The sequence below is a fragment of the Lactuca virosa genome, chromosome 9 (genome assembly GCF_052849685.1).
Source record: "Lactuca virosa cultivar CGN04683 chromosome 9, Lactuca_virosa_CGN04683_v6, whole genome shotgun sequence".
Classification (NCBI taxonomy): domain Eukaryota; kingdom Viridiplantae; phylum Streptophyta; class Magnoliopsida; order Asterales; family Asteraceae; genus Lactuca; species Lactuca virosa.
In genome coordinates, this window is record NC_136434.1 from 237445987 (window position 1) to 237471345 (window position 25359).

The following is a 25359-nucleotide window of genomic DNA, read 5'->3' on the forward strand; positions in this document are numbered from 1 at the left end:
CACATAATCAAGCATCCGACACGAACATGGGATAGGGCAAAACTAACAACGGTGTTGACTGCTTGTGTTATTTTACATAACATGATAATAGAAGAAGAGGGCAGGGCTATATGTTCATATAATGGGAACGATATACTTAATCCACCTGCAGTGATACAAGTTGGCAACCCGACATACTTCTCTAGAGTTTTGGAAATTCAAAATCGTGAAACACATCACAATCTACGTCACGATTCGACTGAGCACATATGAGGGAGACAACTAGAAGGGGGATATAACGATGAAGACGAAGAGGATGAGGACGATTATGACGAGACAAATGCAGAAGGTGACGACAAGGCGGGTGAGGGTGATGAAGTCGGTGACAACGACGAGTAGTATTTATCTATGGGTTTTATGTTTTATGTGTTTTTTATTTTTTAATTAAGTAGTGTAATGTTTGATTTGTTATGTTTTATGTTTGTTTTAGTAATTTAGGTTTTAAATCTATGTTTTTAATTAATAAAATGTGGTTTTATTTTTTTGTGTTTTCAAACAACTTATTTGTGTTAAAAATTAATATTTTTTTATTTATTACAATGTTACGAAAATTAAAAAAAAATAAAAAAAAAACTAAGTATGTTATAAATTTTGTTTTTTATTTAATATAATGTTACAAAAAAAAATTTATGTATGTTATAAATTATGTTTTTTATTTAATATAAATGTTACAAAAAATAAAAAAAAATAAAAAAAATGAATATTGTTAGTGGTGACCATTTCCAATGTGTAGTGGGTTGGTGGTGAAGCTGATCTGGCGCAGAGGTGACACCACTTTTCCGGTGGGCTGGTGGTGACCATTCCATTTAGCCTGACACCATCTACTCACTAGATATTAGAAATAGTTACCACTCCACATTATTTATATTTATATATTTTTTAATTTTTTTAATATTAGATTAAATAAAAAAACATAATTATAAACTTAAGTAATCATTTTATTAATTAAAAAATCAAATAAACATATTATTAATTTTTAAAATTAAATAAACATATATAGTTATATATAGTTGAAGGTTTAAGTTATTCAAATAAAAATGAGAGGGCATAATAAAATTAAAAGACACAACCTCAGGACCAAATTTATAACTTTAATTAAAACAAATTTGAATGTCCTCCAGTTTACTTTTTGGTTGTCTTCTTCACCCGCTTTCTGGAAAACGGGTCCATTGCCATTTTCTTTTTTACTTCGATGGATACAAAGGAAAAGGGGAAAAAGGATCAAATATGTGACTATTGCTGCTGCTGCTGTTACTTTTTTATTCATCGTCTTCGTCTGTCCTTCCATCCACGCCACACCCAAACAACCGGCCTTAAGGCGGTGTTCGCGCGTCCTTAGGCCGGACACATCAGCAAGAAGCGTGGGTTAGTCCTCCCACTCCGGTTAGACTTAAGCTACGTCTTCAACCCAACTAAAGAGCTTTACGGAAACGTTTTTTATTTTATTTTATTTATTTATTTATTATTATTATTATTATTATTATACTGGTTTACATGTTCAGGAAAAATTTAAGCCTTGCAGCTAACGGACCTAATAGATGTCTAATTTTGAATGTTAATAATGCATGGATTTGACATCTTGTTTAGACAATTAAAAAAATGAGGGATAGCTTTTTCGTTAATAAGGTCAAACTGGGTACAAGACCCATTTTGCAAACGTTTACGGACATCCTATGTTTAAGTGTAAATAAAAATGAAGGATAACTTTTTCGTTAATCAGGTCATATAGTTTAGGGATTTTTCTGGCTATTTTTCTATGTTTAAACGTTTAGTCTCTCTCTCTCTGTGTGTGTGTGTGTGTGTGTGTGTCTATATATATATATATATATATATATATATATATATATATATATATATATATATATATATATATATATATATATATATATACTTTCAGAGAAAAACCGAAACTGAAAAAGGGGAAGTTGAAGAACCGAGAATCGGACTGTTATGCATAATCGGTTTCCAATTGGTTCTGATTCAGTTCCAACGATTGTTTTTCTCATCCCAAATTACCATATATTTTTTCATTCATTTTTTTTTTCTAGTGTAATATCATCTTAAAAAAAATAAACATTATTTATCCAGATAACATTTAATGGTGAAAAAAAAAGAATAACAATGAACTTTGTATGAAACCAATACACTTTGGCAACTAGCCGTGTCCCCATGGTCACAACTACCCAAGAAAGTATTGGTATATACAAAAAGATTAGATGGTGTTTGCAAAAAGGTTATTCTCATGAAAATACCATCCCATTCCAATGGCACGTTTTATCATTTCCCTAGCAATTTCCTAGGTTGATTACACAAGAACAATAGCAAAATACCCACAAGAAATCCAATCCATATTAGAATTGAATAAGATTTAAATTCTTTGTTTTTGCCAAGACAAAAGGAGGATAGGATCGTACACTGTTTAAAACCATCATTTATGACATAAACAAGATAAAAAGAGGACAAATTTATATTGTTCAAAAGTGTCACGTGAGAATTGAAATTCATGCTGTGGCTGCTAAAAGCCTAAAACCCAAATTGCATGGTTCAAAAACATCATGTATATTCATTGTTAGAGCATTTACAATATGAGTTTTTTCAAAGCTTTCATTTTGAAAAAGCAATTACAAATCTTCACCTATTGTAAAGCATTTACAATACGACCTTTTTCAACTTTATAAAACATTATACTGTTGTGGATGCTCTAAATTCTACATAAGATCAACAACACCTATCACCACAAAGAGCTCAATCCACATTGAAATTGGATCTCCCAAATAAAAAAAGGTTCTTGCATTAACATGATTGATTAGAAGCAATATTTTGACAAATCATACATAAACTAAACACCATGTAACACAAAAAAAAACAAATGAATAGCATGCCAAAAGCATTTCTTTCATTAAATCCATTTCATCTACAACCTAACTTTTATCAGGTCAGTATTAAACCCTTTTAAAGATCCAACCAAATCCAACTACTTGTAATCAGTACCAAAATTGTGAACTTCACTTTTTTTGGGCAACCATTTGGTCATCATAATCACCCCTCAATGTTTTGTTGCATTATTTGACATGTAAACAAGTAAGATTGATGAATAGAACCACTAATCATGTCCAGATTCAGACTCTGCGGTATTAGTAGTAGTAGTAGTAGGTGGAGCATATGAGTAAGCAATCACAGAAGCTCCAATAACAATGGACATTCCTATACAACTCCATAACCATTTCCTATGCCCCTTTTTCTTCTCTCTCTGCCTTCTTGCTACCTCTGCAAAAGTTCCCACAAAATAAATATATGTTATAGGGTTAAAAAGGTAATTAAGATATAAGAGATCATACCCATAGATTCAAGGTTCTTTTGGGACATTTCATGGATCATAGCCTCATAGTATTGCAGCCTGTCTTTCAACCTGGAGATCTCTTTATCTTTGGATCCTATCACCACCTCTGCCGCCAGCTCAGCTTCCGCCTGAGCTTCAGCTTTTGCCATGGCTTCTGCCACAAATCGAGCATAAACAACTTCCTGAGAAAACTGCTTCATTTCATTAATGTCAAACTGCATACAACCACCTTCACTTGAAGGTGCTTCAAGAAACGTGAAGCCAGTTTGAGATAGTAGAATCTTGCTGATTTTCTGCCATTGAGTGTGCATTGTAGCAAGTTCGTGTTCCGCGATCTTCCGCTTCTCAATCTCCTCAATGAGAGTGATTCCTGTGGTGTGCAACTCTGATTCTAGGTTGCGGCTACATGAAGCTAAACTCATTATAGATCCATCCGAGGAGAAATCTGTGTCAAAAGTTACAGTTTGTGTTTAGATGATATTACACTATTTGTTGAATCAATAGAAGAATGATTCAATAAGAGCAGATTCTACTGTGGTTGATTGGGATTGAACTTAAGCCAATGGAACAAAACCTGAAATTAATTGCTAGAAAATTCTGGAAAGATGGAGAAGGGATTAGGGTTTATATGTTCTAGTCTTTACTTTAATCTAGAGCAGGAGCACACAAGTCAACCAGATTTAAAGAAACGTTTTGTTTACCTTCAATGGCGTCGTAGAATTCCCCGATTTGATTAGAAATGACGCTCATATTCTCAAGCCCTAGTCTCCCAGAATCATTCAGGTCGCTCGAGCTAGCAACACTGAACGAATCACATCGAGGATCTACAAAGTCTTCATCATCATCATCCGCACCTTCACCTTCAACCTCACCACGATTTCCATTTTCACCCCCTCCTCCAATCAAACTACTCTCAACCAATTCGTCTTTCCCATCAAGCAACGTCTCAGCTTCATTTCCAACCGACTGGGCCCCACTTCCCTGAACCTCAAACCCATCGACTCTCCGATTGGCGGAGTTTCCCCCACCACGCCCCTTCCGATTAAACACATACGGTGAGGACGAGACAGAGCCAGATGAAGAATAATCCAAAATCGGAGTCGGTTCTGGAGTCGTGTAGAGAGCAGGTGATATGTAGATGTGATTCAATCTCTTCCTTGCTTTAAATTTCTCCTCCTCTTTAGCTTCATCGTTTTGTTCTACATGATTTTGAAGATAGTTAGGTTTGTTGGTGGAGGGTTGTTGGCTCTTGAGAGTCGACGAATTCGTGCTCGGATTTCTATGTTCTAGTAGATTTTCGAGAGCAATTGTCGTGAACGTCGGCATAATTCTTGATTCTTCCTTCTTCCCTTTCTCCCTCCCTCCCTTCCTCTCTCTTTGTGTGAAAGAGAAGTCGTTGGGAGCTGGAGACCTAGTTTTTGGGAGCTGCTATCACAACACAACAAAGTATACAAATATTGCGTAGGGAGGTGCGCCGATACTCCGATACGCATAACCAAACTTACATAAATGGCCCCTCCACGACTTCATTCTTTTATTATTATTATTATTATTATTATTATTATTATTATTATTATTATTACTTTATTTTATCTTGTTTCACAAGATTTATGGTTGAAAACTTTTAGAAAAATTTACATATTTCAAAATTCATAAGATTTATCTTGTTTCATAAGATTTATGATTAAAATTTTTTATATAAACGACCCTATACTACTTCAATCTTCATTCTTTTAATCACTTTTTTATCTTGTTTTACAAGATTTATGTTTATAAATTATTAGAAAGATTTATGTAAATTGGAATTTTTACATAAATGGCCCCTCTAATGCTTCAATGATGATTGTTAAAATCCCGATCTTGTTCTTAAGATCTTACAATTTTAAGATCATATTAGTTAAAAACAATCTCGATCATACTAGCATCTATCTTAAGAAAGATCTATATTGGGATCTTAGGATCCCAACTAGGATCTTAAGATCTTAACCCGATCGGAAGTTAATTACATCATCGCTGCTTTAGTGAATATCAATTCTAATGAGTATTGTACACATATGTCTTGGTGAATATCAATTTTAATGAGTATTGTACACAAGACATTGCAAACAAATTTCAAGACTAGTTTATTTTAATAGGATCTTCTGATCTCGATCAGATTTTACGATCACGATCTTGCAAAACGTAAAACGATCTTACGTAAGATCTCGATCTTAACAATCTCTAAAATCTTTTATCGAAAAATTATTCATATTTTAAGAGCTTTAAGAAAACCATTCATATTTTTAAGTGCTTTCAAAAATTATCATGTAAAAAAATCCATAATGCCTTTTAACCACAAACTTCATTTCGCCTTCAATCATAAAACGTTGTGTTGGGTTTTTATAGCATCAATACACTAAATCATCGCAACGGAAACAAACAAAAATTATTTAAGTGTACTTGCACCCTAAGATATTGATTATACTAGTTTCAGCAACGTACTTTAAAATCAAACTGAAAGAAGGATATATACATCTTGATCTCTTGATTGAGACCTTGTGATTGACACCCTTTACAATGGATAAAGGACCCCAAATGAGAATCCCTCTAACGTAGTCAGACCCAAGACTCCAAGAAGCAACACCAAGGAAACCCTAATGAGGGATATTGTGAAAATCAATAACCCTTGGAGAGGGGTTACATTTCGTCAATATGGAGTGAGAGAGGAAAGAGAGGGGAACGAAATTAGAGAGAAAAAAATCATACATGGTTTGATCCATAGCTCCCTATTTATAGGCAACAGACAAATCCTTAAGAGATTCAAACTCTTAGGGTTTATATTTATCTTATTCAAAACATGCATTATCCCTATCCAAAGGATATCAAAATCGTCCACCGTAATCTTCCAAAAGCTTCTGGAATATTCCAATTAATATCTAAGAATTAATTAATATTCAAGCTCTTTAATTAATTAAAACTATTTAATTAATTACCAAAATAATTTCCAATTAATTTATTAATTACTTGATAAATTAACAACTTATTTTTCTCCATTCCTTATTGCTAGTTGTGTCATGAGGCCAACCCAAAAGGACCCTATTATTATTTAGAATTATTACCAAATAGTTAATAACCTTGGGCAACATTTCCAATAGTCCCCCACTTGAACAAGTCATTAATTTTTTAAGGTCCTAATACTCCTCAAATAATCAACAAAGAGTTAGTCATCTAATGCAACTACCAAGCACTTGACCTAATCATGTTTACCCATTAGATAAGTGATCAGTTATTCCTTTGTTCTAGATATCCGTATGAACTTGACCTAATCATGTTTACGAAAAATGGATGTAAAAACCGCTTTTTGATTGAGGATGTGTTTATGGCACAACCAGAAGGTTTTGTATAGTCCAAGTATCCAAATAAAGTGTGCAAGCTAAAGAGGTCCATTTTGGACTCAAACAAGCATCTCGCATCTAGAACATTTGTTTAAAATTGGAAAGTCAAAGAATTTGGTTTCTTAAGAAACGAAGATGAACCATACATATATGTTAGAGCTAGTGGGACTGTATTCTTCCGTGTATTGTATGTCGATGACATAATACTCATAGGAAACAATATCCCAACACTGAAAAGTGTAAAATATTGGCTTGGGAAATGTTAAGCTATGAAGGACATGGGAGATGTCGCGTATATGTTTGTTATAAAGATCTACATGGATAAATGTAAACGTTTAATTGGATTGAACCAAAGTACATACTTAGATAAGATCTTGAATAATTTTAGGATACAATATTTTAAGAAAGGACTTGTTCCTATGCAACATGGAAAAAGATTGAGTAAGACTCAATATCCCTATACTAGTAAAGAACTGGATAGGATGAGTCGAGTCACGTATGCTTTTGCTATAGGATTGATCATGTATGTTATGATATGTACTAGGTATAATGTCTTGTGTGCTTTGAGCTTGAAATTTCATTAACACACCAAACCAAGCGAAACTCATGGATTGCAATGAAGAACATTTTGAAATATCTTAGGAGGACTAAAGGTACGTTCTTGGTCTTTGGTGATAAGGAAGAGCTAAATATAAAGGGAAATATAGATGCAAGTTTCCAAAATGATAGAGATGATTCTCGATCACAGTCGAGATTTGTGTTCTTGATAAATGGAGGAGCAATGACTTGGAGAAGTTCCAAGCAAGAGACCATAACAAATTCGACGACATAGTCGGAGTATATAGCATCTAATGAAGTTGTAAAGGAGGTTGTGTTGTTGAAGAAGTTCATCAGCAATCTAGGTGTTATGAGCATAGTTGATCCTGTTGAGATCTTCTGCAATAACGAGGGTGTACTCTCTTTGGCTAAAGAACCTCGACAACACAAGCATACAAGACATATACTCAGAAAGTTCCACTACATTAGAAATTCCATGGAATAGAATAACATTATAGTGAGTCGTGTATCATTTGAAGAAATTCCAGTTGATCCGTTCAACAAACCATTGTAAAAGATCAAACATGATGGTCCTACTAGATCGATAGGCATTAGATGTGCTAGTGAGTTGGTTTGACTACTTAGTTTGTTATTTGATATTTTGGAACTAATACAAATTGTATTTTATCTAATTGGTGATTTTTTTTTTGTTGACTTAATGCTAAGTTGAAGCTACAATTTATGTTAATATATTTTTGTGTTTCCATTTGCATGTTTTGAACCACTTCCAGAGTTGAGATTATCATTTGAAAGAGTTGAGATACTTGAGACACATTGATTGAGTTTGAACTTCTTAACGGTGTAATGGGTTCTATTTTTATTGTAATACTTGTTTTTCGTAACATGTATTATTCAAAGGGGTATAAATTGTTAATAAGACTAGCATGTGAAATAAAGTAGAGAGTTGATTTATGTTGTGTATTGGTGTTTAGCAAATATTGTTGAAGAAAATTGTAGTTCACATGGAGACGACTTTGTGGATGTAAAGTTTGTCAAAAACGAAGTTCATATGAAGAATTTATGGTCATTCGAAAGTACGTTGATATTTCTGGAAAGTCACAAAGCGACTATGTAGATGTCAGGGTGCGATGGACAAAGTCATGGTAAACGGAAGTCAACGGTCAAGGCGCGATGCGAGTAGTTATTATTACGACACGACGGGGTGTTCGATATTAGACACGTGTTGAGTAGGCGAGATACGTGTCTAGAGGGCAAGATACATGACAACAGGAGACGACACATGACAGATGGTCGAGATGTGCGAAATTAATCGCGTTGTGACAACCTATTAGTCACGGTGCAATTCCCAAATTCTCTTAAGTTTATAAACAAAGTCTTGCATCTATTTTCGGGGTTTGGAATACATGGAGATCAGAGAGCGTGTATGTGACAACCCGATATTCCAAGTCAATGTAATGTTCAAAAAAGTCAAATATTATAATCTATTTTGGAATCAATAAAAATAGCGTCAAAAACGAAATGTTCAAAAGTCTCAATTGGGATACATAAAATGTTAGATATCGTGTCAAGGTTTCTAGAAATATAAAGAACACTCGAATCCGAGTTATAACGAAGTAGTTATGACCAATCAAAGATCCGCGACAAAACCGGTAAAACACTGTTAAGCGTAAAAAGTGAAATTTCAATAAAAGACTTTTTAGCCTTAAGTATCTAAACGAAAGTCGTAGATAATAACAAACCGTGAGCGTACATAAAAAGAACGTCCAAATCTGACTTCGTATGAGGAAGTTATGATTTTTATAAGTTTCAGAACAGCAGTAGACAGCTAAAAACTCGAAATAAAGATCGAACGATTTTTAGTTGACGCAACCTAAACGAGAATTGAATATCTCGACAATAGTAGCAAAACGGTAAAAAGACAGACGAAAACGGACATCGGATGAAGAAGTTATGAATTTTTAACGGATTTATCCTGTCCCGGCCTATTAAAAATATAATATTAAAAACTTAATTCAAAATTAGCCGACGGAGTCTAAACGAAAGTCGTAGAGCATAATCTCACCTACGCGTGGATATAAAGAACGTCAAAATCGAGGCTCGTATGCGAGAGATATGAATTTCTAAAGTTCGGGGCACGCAAACCAACCTTATCCGGAGACCCACGACGTGAGCTAGAGACTCACGACGTGAGTCTATGACTGATGTGTGCTAGAGTTAGACCACCAGACGTCGCGTCTACGGACAAAGCTCACGACGTGAGCCATCCCATGCCCACGACGTGAGTCCTGAAACTTCACCCTATAAATAGAAACCGAGGGTTTCGGTTTCATTTGCTCATTTCTATCCCCTCTCCCATTTTTACTCTGCGTTAAGCACCCCGAGATGACCCCGACACCCCGGTTACATATCCAAGCCCCGACGAAGGTCCGAAGCTCCGAGATTCCCGAAAAACTTACCACTTTCCGGTCGAAGTGCTGCCCGAGAAAAATCCCGTTTTCTTCAAAATCACCACACTTTCCAGGTGAGTTCATACCCCTATATTTTCCAGTTTTCTTTAGTTTTCAGGGGGGGAATACAAGTTAAAACACCAAAACATATTTGAAAACTTAACTTGACAGCTTACAACAGAAAAGTTGTGACCTGTTCACGAACTGTTTTACCCAACTTAAACTTAATATTTTTCAAAACTGTTTAATATACAATTAGTTCAGGTTATACCTTTAAAATGACTACTTGCACATCTCCATACAATTTTTCTATAAATATTCTAAAACAGTGCCAGTTAAGGGTAAAATTGTCAAACACAAGTTAAAGATTTATTCACACCTTGTAACACGCTGATCAAGGTGTGTAAGATTTTCTCTTAGTAGTTTCCAAGTTATTTTCGTTGAAACACAAAGTCATGCATATCAAGGTTTCATTAGATCATAGCACACAACTGATAAACTATAATAGGTATAGTTTGAACACCTCATTTAACAAAGAAATGGTAAAACGATTGATTTACAAAACGGGTATTCCAATACAAACGACGTGAACTTGTTAATGAATAAATTTGTGAGACATTCACCTTCGGGGTACTCTTAAGTGGCACAGAAAAGTACTGTAGTTATAATCAGAATCTCTTGGAGGGAGAGCGTGATAGTTGTGTATAGATCTATATTGGGTCTGACAAACCCGCACCTAAGCTGCTTGCAACAGCTAGACCGGCAGGTCTGGGGTGACAAGTGTCATAACATTTCGACGTCTGAAGAACGTCGAGTACGAGGTCTTCGAGTTTTAGCATGGTTATAACATCTCACATGGGGGATTAACAAATCACATAGTTCACGGGGATTTAAGGAGTCTTATCTAAATATAAAATCACACACACACAAGTACGACGATTTACTTACATATACTAAGTCTTGGTTCAGTTAAGGCTACAACAAACCTTTAGAAAATATTGGATTTTCTGGAAACAAACTTGTAACAAACTTAAAGGAACATCATTTCATTTTCATTCGTAAATTGCTTATGAACTCACCAGCTTTATGCTGATACTCTTTCAAAAACAACTTGTATTCTCAGGTATTCAGTAATACAGGTAACCACAAGATTTTTGAAGGCAAGACGCTAAGACGCAGATTTCTTTTGAACTATTTTGACATCATATGTAATTTATTTGGAAACATGTATTTTTTTGCAACAATGTAACCTTTTAAATTATATTTATGATGGTTGTGTTTACTTTCTTCACTATGGTTATGATACTGAGCATGACGTCCTCCGCCCCCGAACGTTTCCGTCGTTCCGGTTTTGGGGGTGTGACAGATTGATATCAGAACTTTGTTTATAGTGAACTAAGTATATCGAACCACGTAAGATATACAAACTATAAATACAACGGGACCAAATTTCTCTGACGTAGCTTTTCAAAAAAAAAAAATACTTTAAAATGAAAATTAATATTTTTATAAAAGTATTCATACAATCGCACTCATTAATTCGGTATCATAATGGCAATAACGTAAAAGTATCAAGGCAAGTTGGACACCATGATTCAGCTTCGGGGTATGTAGTCAGATCTTGGATGAATATAGCCTGATCAACTATATTTAGCCAAGGTAGGACCAATGTATGCCGAAGAAGGATCATGATGAGCAACGAGTCTTCAACTTACCAAAAACTTCGAACATCAAAAATAAAAATACTATAGGAGTATTCTAACTCAAAAACCGTAATAACCACATTATAAATTGCGATAACTAACTTCTTATTACCAAAAATTTCTCGCAATATCCTTCTTATCCCTATTCTCGTACAGGCGCAATGGCAGGATTTCACTTACCGGGTGATCCCTACTTCCCCAACCAAGGGAATGCCGGTTGGATTGTGGAAGACCCAGAGGAAGATTCCGAAGAGGAACCCATGGAGGATGAGGAACCCATGGAGGATGAAGAACCCATGGAAGAGGAAGAATCCGTAGACGGTGAAGAGGAAGAAGACTCAGATGGAACCGACTCCGAACCCGAAGTCTACGATCCACACCCTGCCCCCATCCCTCCGCAACGCTTCCAAGGCCCGACGCCCCAATGGGCTGAAACTATACATCGATGGAGCCGAGAGCAAGGTCAACGACCTCCCTATGGCATGGAATGAAGTTTCTACGATCTCAGCAGAGGAGGGTCAGCCGACCGATCCCTTCCCGTCATGGTTCACCGTGTCACATGCCACGAAGAGCAAACAAGAGTTAACACCCGCCACCTCATGGAAGTTGGTGCAACCAGCCAAGTCAACTCCGTTCGCATTCGCCGGTTGGACGATGACCACGATCGAACTCGAGACCGCACCGAGCTTCTTCGACGGGAAATGGTCGCGACCCGAGCTGAAGTGCAAGAACTCCGAGAACACCGAGCCACTCTAGAAGGACGTCTGGCAGACGCAAAACGCCAGGCGGTTGAATCCAAAGCCGAAATGAGGAACTTCATGTCTTCACTTCGTGATCCTCAGAGTTTTAACCCCCACAAGTAGTGTTTGCACTGCTCGCTTTAGTCTAATCTAGTTTTGCAGATAAATACTACTATTATTTTCTAGTATTTTATGTCCGATCTCGCGACGTAAGTGTTTACACTTCCGGGATCTGTTAGGCGGTCAAAATTTTGCCATACATTGATGTAGCATAGACCCCTTGTAGGGTCAAATTTTCCCCAATTTTGTATACGAAGTTATATCAATGAAATTGACACGCTATTTGCTTTATTACGTCGAGTTCATGACAGGAATTGTTTTCAGACTAAATTTACTTGTGTCCGATTTATGATTGTTTGATGTATAAATCAAAGTTATGTATAATTAAGACCATGTCGACCTAGAAATGGTGGTTCCGCCTTGGATCCTGTTCCTTGTTTGGTTGTGGGCCTAGGTCAGACCCATTAGATTCAAAAGTTTATTTAAAACTTAATTATATATAAATATTATACATCGAATGATTGTTGGATGGGCCTGGTATGGGTACTATCACAGACGTTTCACGCGAACCAAATCTATCAGCATTCATAAAGTCTATATTTCATTATATATAGACCTCTGGTATGAATGGATTCATACGATATCTTTACAAGTCGGAATCATGATGTATATAAAGAACTAATAATGTTTAGTCTTAACTCTCGACTTGTGAACGCTATCAAATACTTATGGTATTTTCATTCTTAATATGGCAGAAAATGCCACCTCGTAGAAATCCTAAACGTGGCGGCGCCACAGGAGCTGCACCACCGCCACCACCACCACCCCCTCAGTTCGACCCAGTAATGTTCCAGGCTGCCGTGACAGCCGCAGTAGCAGCCGCAATGTCCCAAATCAGCACCAATAATGCGGGTGGTGCGGGTAATGGTGCCACCAATTCTAACCAAGGGGATAGCCAGGGACACTCGAGAGAGTGTACCTACAAAGACTTTACAAATGCCAAACCCAAAACCTTCAATGGAAGCGGAGGTGTCATAGCATTGCTGCAATGGTTCGAGAAAACCGAATCCATCTTCGAAATATGCGCATGCCCTGAAGCAAGCAAGGTCAAATTTGCAGCATGCACATTCTCTGAAAGGGCCCTCACCTGGTGGAATGGCCACGTCAAGGCATTGACACTTCCGATGGCTAACTCGATAACATGGGAAGACCTGAAAACCGTGTTGATGAAGGAATACTGCCCAAGGGGCGAGATACAGAAGTTGGAAGAGGAACTTTGGGGTCTCAAAATGACAGGCTCTGACATCCTGTCTTATACCTCAAGGTTTAGCGATCTAGCCATGTTTTGTCCCGGGATGGTTCCTTTGGAAAGCAAAAAGGTGGAAAGATACATATGGGGACTATCTCCCAAACTTCAAGGAAACGTATTGGCCTCAAAGCCAACTACCTGTGACAGTGCCAAGGAACTGGCACAACAACTTATCGACCATAAAGCCAACCATCGCACCGTGGCAACCACCACTGAACAAGCAAAAGGGGGGAACAACAAAATAAAGTTCTGGAACCAAAAGAAGGGTCAACCTGCTCAAGACCCTGCCAAAAGGCAACAAGTGGTTGCGGTGCACGCTGCTACAACCACTGCCAACCCAAATCCGATAAGGCAATACGCCGGGAACCTACCCAAGTGCAACAAGTGCAGCTTTCACCACAACGGTGCATGCCGTGAAATGCACTGCACCAACTGTAACAAAAAGGGGCACACCGACCGATTTTGTAAAGCTCCAGTCCAACAGAACGCACAAGCTACCAACGCCGGAGCCAGCCGAACCTGCCATGGATGTGGAGAAGCAGGACACTTCAAGCGTAACTGCCCGAAGGCAAGAAAACCCAACCCTGGTGAAGTGGGCAGAGTGCTGGCGATAGGTCATGAGGAAGCAGTTGCAGATCCAACTGTGGTCACCGGTACGTTTCTCCTCAACAATTCATACGCATGCATTCTTTTCGATAGTGACGCGGAGAAAAGCTTCGTGGGCCATCAATTTAAACGCTTGCTTAAACAAAAACCACAAACACTAAAAGACACATTCACCGTAGAAATGGCTAACGGAAAAACAGAGAACACTAACGTCATTTACACCGAGTGTACCCTCACCTTAAACGATCACTCTTTCCAAATCGACCTTATGCAGGTCACCATAAAAAGTTTTGATGTCATCATTGGCATGGATTGGTTGTGCCTTCACCATGTTGAAATCCTATGTCACGAAAAGGCCGTTCGCCTTAATCTGCCAAATGGCGAAACTCTCGTCGTTTATGGCGACAAACTTAGCTCAAACTTTCAGATCATTTCTTGAGTTAAGGCTCAAAAGTATCTCTGCAAGGAGTACCACGCCTTCCTAGCCCACGCCGTAGACAAGAAACAAGAAGCGAAAAACATCAAGGACATTCCGGAGGTCTGTAATTTCCCCGACGTATTCCCGGAAGACCTTCCAGGAGTGCCCCCTGCTAGACAAGTCGAATTCCCAATCGATCTAATTCCTGGGGCTACCCCCGTAGCCAGATCGCCATACCGTCTAGCCCCAGCCGAGATGCAGGAATTGTCCAGTCAATTGAACGAACTGCTAAGCAAAGGTTTCATTAGGACAAGCTTCTCACCTTGGGGAGCACCTGTCTTGTTCGTTAAGAAAAAGGATGGATCGTTCCGTATGTGCATCGACTACCGTGAATTAAACAAACTCACCATTAAAAACCGATACCCTTTGCCTCGAATCGATGACCTCTTCGACCAGCTGCAAGGAGCAAGTTTCTTCTCAAAGATTTACCTTAGATCGGGGTACCATCAACTACGAGTTCAAGAGGAGGATATTCCCAAGACTACCTTCAGAACGCGCTATGGTCACTACGAGTTTGTAGTGATGCCTTTCAGCATAACAAATGCACCCGCGGCGTTTATGGACCTGATGAATCGGGTGTGTCGACCTTACTTAGACAAGTTCGTGATCGTTTTTATCGATGATATACTAGTCTACTCCCGAAGTGAGGAAGAACACAGCCATCATTTACGTTAAGTCCTGGAGACGCTGAGAGCAGAGAAATTGTACGCAAAATTCTCAAAGTGCGAATTCTGGATTCGAGAAGTGAATTTCCTCGGACATGTGGTCAGCACGAAAGGAACTCATGTGGACCCTTTAAAGATCAAGGCAATCGAAAGTTGGGCAGCACCAAGGACACCCATAGAGATCCGACAATTTTTAGGACTCGTCGGTTACTACCGAAGATTCATTCAAAACTTCTCCAAAATCGCGAAACCACTCACCACCTTGACTCAAAAAGGAGTGACCTTTGCCTGGGGGGATAAGCAAGAGGTTGCGTTCCAAACGCTGAAACGAACTATGTGCAGTGCTCCGATCTTGTCCTTGCCGGATGGAACAGAGGACTTTATGGTTTATTGCGATGCATCAAACCAAGGTCTAGGATGTGTGTTAATGCAACGAGGAAAGGTCATTGCCTACGCCTCAAGGCAGCTGAAGACGCACGAGGTAAACTACACGACACACGATCTCGAACTAGGAGCAGTAGTTTTCGCCCTAAAAATCTGGAGACATTACCTCTACGGCACTAAGTGCACTATCTTCACCGATCATAAAAGCCTTCAACATATCCTCAATCAAAAAGAACTCAACATGAGGCAAAGACGATGGGTGGAATTACTAAATGATTACGAATGCGAGATTCGTTATCACCCCGGAAAAGCCAACGTGGTTGCAGACGCCTTGAGCAGAAAGGAATACCCGGGCCACCGAGTAAAGGCGTTAAACATGACCATCCATTCACACCTGTCCGCACAAATCAAAGAAGCACAGGAAGAAGCCTTAAAACCAGAGAACGTGGCTGGTGAAGCATTGAGAGGAATGGACAAAAATCTTGAAGTCAGGGATGACGAAGTTCGTTGTCTCATGAACCGGATCTGGACACCAAAATTTGGTGGATTCAGAGACGTTGTCATGAACGAAGCTCATAAAACTCGTTACTCAGTACATCCCGGCTCAGACAAGATGTATTTAGACCTCAAGAAGCTGTATTGGTGGCCGAACATGAAAGCTGAAATAGCTACCTTTGTGGGCAAGTGCCTGACTTGCGCCAAGGTTAAGGTGGAGTATCAGAAGCCCTCGAGACTACTTCAGCAGCCAGAGATACCCGAATTGAAGTGGGAGCGGATTACGATGGATTTCATTACCAAGTTACCCAAGACAACGGGTGGACTTGACACCATTTGGGTAATCGTCGACAGATTAACCAAATCCGCACACTTCCTACCAATAAAAGAGACAAACAAAATGGAGAAGCTAACAAAGATCTACATTAAAGAAGTGGTGCGACTTCACGGGGTACCGATATCCATAATCTCCGATAGAGATAGTCGGTTCACTTCATGGTTCTGGCAGTCACTGCAGAAAGCTTTGGGAATTAGGCTGGACATGAGTACAGCCTACCACCCACAGACCGACGGGCAGAGTGAAAGGACCATTCAGACGTTAGAGGACATGCTAAGAGCTTGTGTGATAGACTTCGGTAAAGCTTGGGATGCTCATTTACCCCTTATCGAATTCTCATACAATAATAGTTATCACACTAGCATCAAAGTTGCTCCGTTCGAAGCCCTCTATGGCCGTAAGTGCAGGTCACCCCTGTGCTGGGCTGAGGTGGGCGATACGCAACTAGCAAGAGGACAAGTTCCTAACAGCGCACTCACTGGCCCGGAGATCATAAGGGAAACAACCGAAAAGATCGTCCAAATTCGAGAACGAATGAAGGCTTCGCAAGACCGACAAAAGAGCTACGCGGATAAGAGACGGAAGCCTTTGGTGTTCCAAGTTGGGGATCTAGTACTTCAGAAAGTATCCCCTTGGAAGGGATTAATACGTTTTGGAATACATGGGAAACTAAATCCAAGGTATATCGGGCCATTCGAAATCCTCGCCAGGATTGGCCCGGTGGCATACAAGCTGCGATTACCACAGGAACTCAATCACGTACACCCTACCTTCCACATGTCGAACCTAAAGAAATGCCTGTCCGATGAGACTCTCGTCATCCCTCTGGACGAAATTGAAATCAACGAGAGTCTCCGCTTCGTAAAAGAGCCTGTAGAAATCATGGATCGGGAAATTAAAAGAACAAAACAAAGTCGCATACCCATTGTGAAGGTCCGTTTGAATGCCAAGAGAGAACCTGAATATACCTGGGAGCGCGAAGATCAAATGAAACAAAAATACCCACATCTTTTCCCTAGTCCATAAATACTTAATGTAGAATTAATTTCGGGACGAAATTCCCTCTAACGGGAGGATGATGTGACAACCTGATATTCCAAGTCAATGTAATGTTCAAAAAAGTCAAATATTATAATCTATTTTGGAATCAATAAAAATAGCGTCAAAAACGAAATGTTCAAAAGTCTCAATTGGGATACATAAAATGTTAGATATCGTGTCAAGGTTTCCAGAAATATAAAGAACATTCGAATCCGAGTTATAACGAAGTAGTTATGACCAATCAAAGATCCGCGACAAAACCGGTAAAACACTGTTAAGCGTAAAAAGTGAAATTTCAATAAAAGACTTTTTAGCCTTAAGTATCTAAACGAAAGTCGTAGATAATAACAAACCGTGAGCGTACATAAAAAGAACGTCCAAATCTGACTTCGTATGAGGAAGTTATGATTTTTATAAGTTTCAAAACAGCAGTAGACAGCTAAAAACTCGAAATAAAGATCGAACGATTTTTAGCCGACACAACCTAAACGAGAATTGAATATCTCGACAATAGTAGTACAACGGTAAAAAGACAGACGAAAACGGACATCGGATGAAGAAGTTATGAATTTTTAACGGATTTATCCTGTCCCGGCCTATTAAAAATATAATATTAAAAACTTAAGTCAAAATTAGCCGACAGAGTCTAAACGAAAGTCGTAGAGCATAATCTCACCTACGCGTGGATATAAAGAATGTTAAAATTGGGGCTCGTATGCGAGAGATATGAATTTCTGACGTTCGGGGCACGCAAACCAACCTTATCCGGAGACCCACGACGTGAGCTAGAGACTCACGACGTGAGTCTATGACTGATGTGTGCCAGAGTTAGACCACCAGACGTCGCGTCTACGGACCAAGCTCACGACGTGAGCCATCCCATGCCCACGACGTGAGTCCTGAAACTTCACCCTATAAATAGAAACCGAGGGTTTCGGTTTCATTTGCTCATTTCTACCTTCTCTCCCATTTTTACTCTGCGTTAAGCACCCCGAGACGACCCCGACACCCCGGTTACATATCCAAGCCCCGACGAAGGTCCAAAGCTCTGAGATTCCCGAAAAACTTACCACTTTCCGGTCGAAGTGCTGCCCGAGAAAAATCCCGTTTTCTTCAAAATCACCACACTTTCCAGGTGAGTTCATACCCCTATATTTTCCAGTTTTCTTTAGTTTTCAGGGGGGAGGGGGGAATACAAGTTAAAACACCAAAACATATTTGAAAACTTAACTTGACAGCTTACAACAGAAAAGTTGTGACTTGTTCACGAACTGTTTTACCCAACTTAAACTTAATATTTTTCAAAACTGTTTAATATGCAATTAGTTCAGGTGATACCTTTAAAATGACTACTTGCACATCTCCATACGATTTTTCTATAAATATTCTAAAACAGTGCCAGTTAAGGGTAAAATTGTCAAACACAAGTTAAAGAGTTATTCACACCTTGTAACACGATGAGCAAGGTGTGTAAGATTTACACTTAGTAGTTTCAAAGTTATTTTCGTTGAAACATAAAGTCATGCATATCAAGGTTTCATTAGATCATAGCACACAACTGATAAACTATAATAGGTATAGTTTGAACACCTCATTTAACAAAGAAATGGTAAAACGATTGATTTACAAAACGGGTATTCCAATACAAACGACGTGAACTTGTTAATGAATAAATTTGTGAGACATTCACCTTCGGGGTACTCTTAAGTGCCAGAGAAAAGTCCTGTAGTTATATGAAGAATCTCTTGGAGGGAGAGCGTGATAGTTGTGTATAGATCTATATTGGGTCTGACAAACCCTCACCTAAGCTGCTTGCAACAGCTAGACCGGCAGGTCTGGGGTGACAAGTGTCATAACATTTCGACGCCTGAAGAACGTCGAGTACGAGGTCTTCGAGTTTTAGCATGGTTATAACATCTCACATGGGGAATTAACAAATCACACAGTTCATGGGGATTTAAGGAGTCTTATCTAAATATAAAATCACACACACACAAGTACGACGATTTACTTACATATACTAAGTCTTGGTTCAGTTAAGGCTACAACAAACCTTTAGAAAATATTGGATTTTCTGGAAACAAACTTGTAACAAACTTAAAGGAACATCATTTCATTTTCATTCGTAAATTGCTTATGAACTCACCAGCTTTATGTTGATACTCTTTCAAAAACAACTTGTATTCTCAGGTATTCAGTAATACAGGTAACCACAAGATTTTTGAAGGCAAGACGCTAAGGCGCGTATTTCTTTTGAACTATTTTGACATCATATGTAATTTATTTGGAAATATGTATTTTTTTTTGCAACAATGTAACCTTTTAAATTATATTTATGATGGTTGTGTTACTTTCTTCACTATGGTTATGATACTGAGCATGACGTCCTCCGCCCCCGAATGTTTCCGTCGTTCCGGTTTTGGGGGTGTGACAGTGTAACACCCCGTTTTCGTATTCCAATGGAATATGATATAAACCATTGTTTATAAATTCAAAATAGAAATATATTACTTTTTAACCAAAGTAATCATTATAAACACGTAGAAAACATCAATACAATTTCCACAGATATATAGAACACTCAAATCTGACTTCGTATGAAGAAGTTATGATTGTTTAAAGTTCTACGTTCAACCTTATACGACAAAGCGCGTCGTAAAATATGAATCGGAAATAGATTGATTATTAGCCTAAGTAATATAAACGAGATTCGTAGTAGTCGTAAAAGAGAGCGCGTGCATATAGAGAACGCCTAAATATGACTTCGTACGAGGAAGTTATGATTTTTTAAAGTTTCAGTGCAGTAGTGCGAGACACTAAATTTGAAATGGAAATCGGTTGATTGTTAGCCAAAACAATTTAAACGAGAGTTGAACATCTCATAGATACAATTTCGTCGATATAAAGACAGTTGAGAACGGAATTCGTATGGACAAGTTATGATTTTTATACGGGCTTTAACAGTCTAAGCATTCTAAAAAAATAAATTAAAAATAGGTTGAGAATTAGCCCATAGAGTCTAAATGAAAGTTGTAGATCTCGTCGATAGATACGTATGAATATAAATAACATCGAAAATACAGAGCACGTATGAAGAAGTTACAGAATTTACAAAATTCTTGGTTTTGTGTCACGTGCGCATATGCGCAACGTGCTCTTCTAGAAGCAGGAGGCATGGACCACAGGTTTTTGACACGTGGTAGGCGACGGCTAGATCAATGTTCCCCAAGGGCGTGACGCACCTCCCCTTATTTTTGCCTATATATAGCTCATTTTCTCCCTTCACCTTCTACACCAAACTCTCTCTCTCTCTCTCTCTCATATCTCTCTCGAAGATCCGACTTTTGGAGTATTTTCGGGAGTCCGAAGAACTCCACTTTAGTGAAACTTTGAGATAGAGGGTCGGGAAAATAGAAGTGCTTGGTATCGAAGCCCTGCCTATGATCTTCCCGATCTTCACTAGAAACTCGTTGTAAGTTAGGATATACTTACTATGCTTTAGGTGTTACTGATATTTATCTTCATAGTCGTTGTTATGAATGTATAAATAAGATTTATCAGTGATTCCAGTCATAATATTAATTGATCTACTTATGGGAGAGGTGTCTAGAATGGTCACAATTGCTTGGTTGTTGGATTTTAGAAAGGATTAATGTCGAAATGGTCCTGCCTCCCAACTGTCCTGTCTGGCTGATCCTTATTTGATAGAAATCTCGGTATTCATTGGGATTAGTGAAAGATCTATCTTTCATTACCATATTGTCATAGAGATTATTAGTTATAGTGTTATAGGTTAATACTAGTTAGGCATGTTACCCGCTAGTTGGATCGCAAGTATAATCACTTAAATAACTGTTAATCATCTAAGTAATTGTCCAGGTGATTTATCTCACTATACTATGTATTACAAAATATGTTTATGTATGTTAGGATAGAGAGCTCGTAGAATAGAATTGATAGTATAGTCTCTATATGCTTGAAACTGGTAGAGTAGAAAGTATAAATGTGCCTGTACTATTAGAGTTTAAAGTGCAGTCTCTATGTGTGTAATTGTTGTATTAGATTTAGATAGGGGATGGTGGTGGAACGACAAAGAGTTTGGGAGGCTATAGGCCCACATGTTGACGAAATGGCATGTAGGCCGTAAGTATGCATAAACCTGTGTTGACGAAATGACATGTAGGCCGTAAGTACATGTAGAAATGTGTTGAAGACGAAATGGTTGGGCCGTAAGTCTAAAATACACATATTATTGGCACATGGTGAGCCATTATTTGTAGCATGTATATGTATTGTGGTATATGATATTTTGGGGAACTCACTAAGCTTCATGCTTACCCAGTTGATTATAAATGTTTTTCAGATGCTTCATTGATTTGTGAGAAGGGCAAGATTTGACTGTACACATGCGCATTCACAATATGTTTCTACTTAATGTAACTATACTCTGATATATTTGAATAAATGAAAATGAAAAAAATTGGATTGGAAATCGGGATGTTACAAGTTGGTATCAGAGTTCTGGTTTGAGAGAAATGAATGAGCACTTGTGTGATTCTAGACTCAAACTAAGGATATGAGTAATTAATAAATCTTTTCATAAAAATAATAATACAAAAAGGAAAGAATGAGATGTGTACATTCAGCCAAAGCTCATAAAGGAGAGTGATTCCCCAAACATCCATATTTGTTTTGTTTGCTGATATATGAAATGTTAGCAATGCATGTTAGTATGTAGGTTAGGGATCTTTTTAGGAATTGTCGTTTAGGGTTGCCTAATACTTAAGATGCCTTATAGCCTAGGGATTTGCTTGTTAATTACTGCTTAGAACCTATACTAATATTAATTAGTTATTCGACAAATATGTTAGGTTGCATGCTCTCAAAATTAAATAGTTTTAGATTGCTTGATTTGGCGCCATTACGTAGCTCTCGTCTGAGTCTAACCATCGTAGCGTCAAATCTTTCAGTCGTCAGGTTGTTTGATTTTAGCGGCATGCAATTGTATTCGTCCGATAATTAGTTAATATTAGTAGAAGTTCTTCCTCAGCAAATAGTAGAGAGGAGTGGAAGGAATCATAGATGGAGAGCCTAGGAAGTTTAATGTATGCTTGATAGGACATATATTCGTAAGTTAGGGGGTCGGTAGAGTCGCAAGATCCTAGTGAAGTCTAGGAAAGAAATAATTAGGTCCTTGTAACACTGTGTGTGTGAAAAGACCTACCAATAGCAGAGTGTAGTGACTTGGAAACCTTGGAGCATTTCTTGGATCTAGTATGGATAGGTGTGGAAGGTAGTATGGGCCGTACTACCGGAAGCACATGATCCATACATGAATCAAGAAAAGCCACAAAGTTGCTAAGGAACTAGAGAGGATTTGAATATCATTTTGGAGTTTCCGATTCATATTAACCTATTCTCAGTACTCCTTCAGCATGGTGATGATCACAAGAGCAAGCGGGTCGGGTTCTGGATCTGAAGGATCAGGACCAAGCGAGACTGATATACACAATTGTATAGAGGAGGTAATGTTAGCGGTTGTAAAAGAGATGATTCCAGAAATGTTCGAAACTATTAAGACTGAATTGATAGACCCGTTTGATGAATGGTACATTGTCATTGCTAGTACTGATGTCGTTTTAGCCACTGCCGTCGTCGCTGTTGTAACCCCGTCTGGAGAAAAAGAAATTCCCTATCGAGAATTTAATAACACTAAACCCCTTAAGTTTGATGGTGTCAGGGATCCAATTGTTTCCATGAGATGGATCTCGGATGTAGAAGGTTGTTTTTACACTTGTGCTTGCGAGGCGAACCTGAAGTTCAGATATGCACATAATCTTCTACGTCTAGGAGCAAAGAACTGGTGGAACTTCGTCACTAAGAACTATTCAATGATAGAGAAGATCATGGTGACTTGGGAGCAGTTTTTTGAGAAGTTCAAAGCAGAGTATGTTCCACCAGTAGAGAGGGAGTGACTCGCTCAAGAATATATATCGCTCAAACAGACAACTGAATGGGTGACTGTGATCACCGAGAGAGCCTTGTTTTGACCAAAGTATCCCTTATCAGACCAAGTGCAGATGTCTCGATACTTGAGTATGTTCAAGACTGATATATCAAGGAGTTCATATCAAACAATTGGTACAAGACCTTAGCAAAAATCCAAGAGCATGCCAGGAGAAGAGAAAATGAGTTAGAGACTCAACGAAAGGAAGAGAGACAAAATCCAGTTCCGTCTCAACCAACAACTAAGAGATTCAAGACCTTAGCAAAAATCCAAGAGCATGCCAGGAGAAGAGAAAATGAGTTAGAGACTCAACGAAAGGAAGAGAGAGAAAATCCAGTTCCGTCTCAACCAACAACTAAGAGATTCAAGCACAACGAATCAAGGTCTGGAGGACAGAGAGGTACTCGGTGTAACATGAAACATCCCAAAAATACGGTCCAAAAATTTCGTTTTAAATTAAAAATAAAACCATAGTAATCCAAATCATCTCATAAAACATAAGTGATAATATTTCAAAACATCATATCAAAACACTGTTTCAAAATCACATGTCCAAATATCAGAGTAAATCATCCCAGGCTAAACACTGTGGTGTGTGCAATGCAGTCATCCCGAGCTCTTCCCCTTACTAGCGGAAGTACCTGAAACCAAAACTGAAATCTGTAAGCACGAAGCTTAGTGAGTCTCCCCAAACTAGTACATACCATACACATAATCACATAAGCACATAAACTGGGCCCCACCCGGCATCAAACAGAGTCCGGCATCAGACCCCGCTTGGCATCGAGCCCCGCTCGGTATACAGATCTATTTCTACCAGGCCTCGCCTGTCTCTGAATCCCGCTAGCTATACACATACAACTGTATCATATAATCATGCTAGTACATAGAGAATCATACACAACACTATATCTTCTAGTCTTAAGTCCTCGCCTATCCTGGGCCCCGCCCCTACTCTGCTAATGGTGAGATATGGAACCCCGTCCAAACTCAGCTAGTGATGAGATACGGGACCCCGCCCACACTCACCTCCCTACCAGGCACATACAAGTATCACAAAGACAAAAAGTATAACTAAACATGCATTCCTTCATCAGGTACCACTCGGCATCGAACCGTAGTTCGGAAACATACATATAAACCTTCCTCGGGCCCCACCCGGCATCGGAACGAAATCCGAAAACATATAAACATTCCTCGGGCTCACCCCGGCATCGGACCTTAGTCCGGAACATACTAACATACATAAATGGGCCGGCATTGGTGCCTTCGACCCGTTCTTACAGGAGAAAACTCACCTCACAAACTGACTGCAGAATGCCGCTAATAAACCTCTCGCTGCTAGCTGGCAGATCCCCGAACTGCTGATCTCTCGACTCCTCGAGCTACTGATCATCATACAAATTAGATAAGTCCGGGATTCTCATAACTTAACCATAAGTCCTCACTGGGGTAGAAGACCATTCCACCCCTCACATACTCTTGTCCAAATATGGACTCTACTCAACCCTTTTGAGCCCTTTCCCTACTTCATAACCCTCCAGGTCAACCTTGGTCCAAGTCAAAGTCAAGGTCAAAGTCAACGCCCAATCAAAGTCAAAGTTAACACTCCGAGTTGAATCAACTCGTCGAGTCATCCCCCTGACTCGCCGAGTTCCCTTGCTACTCGTAGTCATGATAAAACGAGTCAACTCGTCGAGTCCCACCTCAGACTCGTCGAGTTCTACCTTGTACAGGACCTGGACAAGTCGACACAACTCGTTGAGTTCCTCTCTG

General features: G+C 38.8%; 1 protein-coding gene across 1 annotated transcript; it reads right to left on the reverse strand.

The window, feature by feature from the left end:
- Window positions 1-2807: 2807 nt before the first annotated feature.
- LOC145138920 (uncharacterized) lies at window positions 2808-4846 on the reverse strand. Its single transcript, XM_079072918.1, has 3 exons — window positions 4081-4846; window positions 3378-3824; window positions 2808-3306 (listed from the first exon to the last, which is right to left on the reverse strand). The coding sequence occupies exons 1-3, from the start codon at window positions 4703-4705 to the stop codon at window positions 3143-3145; spliced, it is 1236 nt and encodes a 411-aa protein (XP_078929044.1). The 5' UTR covers window positions 4706-4846; the 3' UTR covers window positions 2808-3142.
- Between the last annotated feature and the right edge of the window lie 20513 nt (window positions 4847-25359).

Coding starts and splice junctions, on each gene's coding strand:
- LOC145138920 (XM_079072918.1), bottom strand. CDS start 4,705: ATGCCGACGTTCACGACAATTGCTCTCGAAAATCTACTAGAACATAGA. Junction 3,825..4,080: donor ATTCTACGACGCCATTGAAG/GTAAACAAAACG, acceptor CTTTTGACACAG/ATTTCTCCTCGGATGGATCT. Junction 3,307..3,377: donor AAAGAACCTTGAATCTATGG/GTATGATCTCTT, acceptor GAACTTTTGCAG/AGGTAGCAAGAAGGCAGAGA.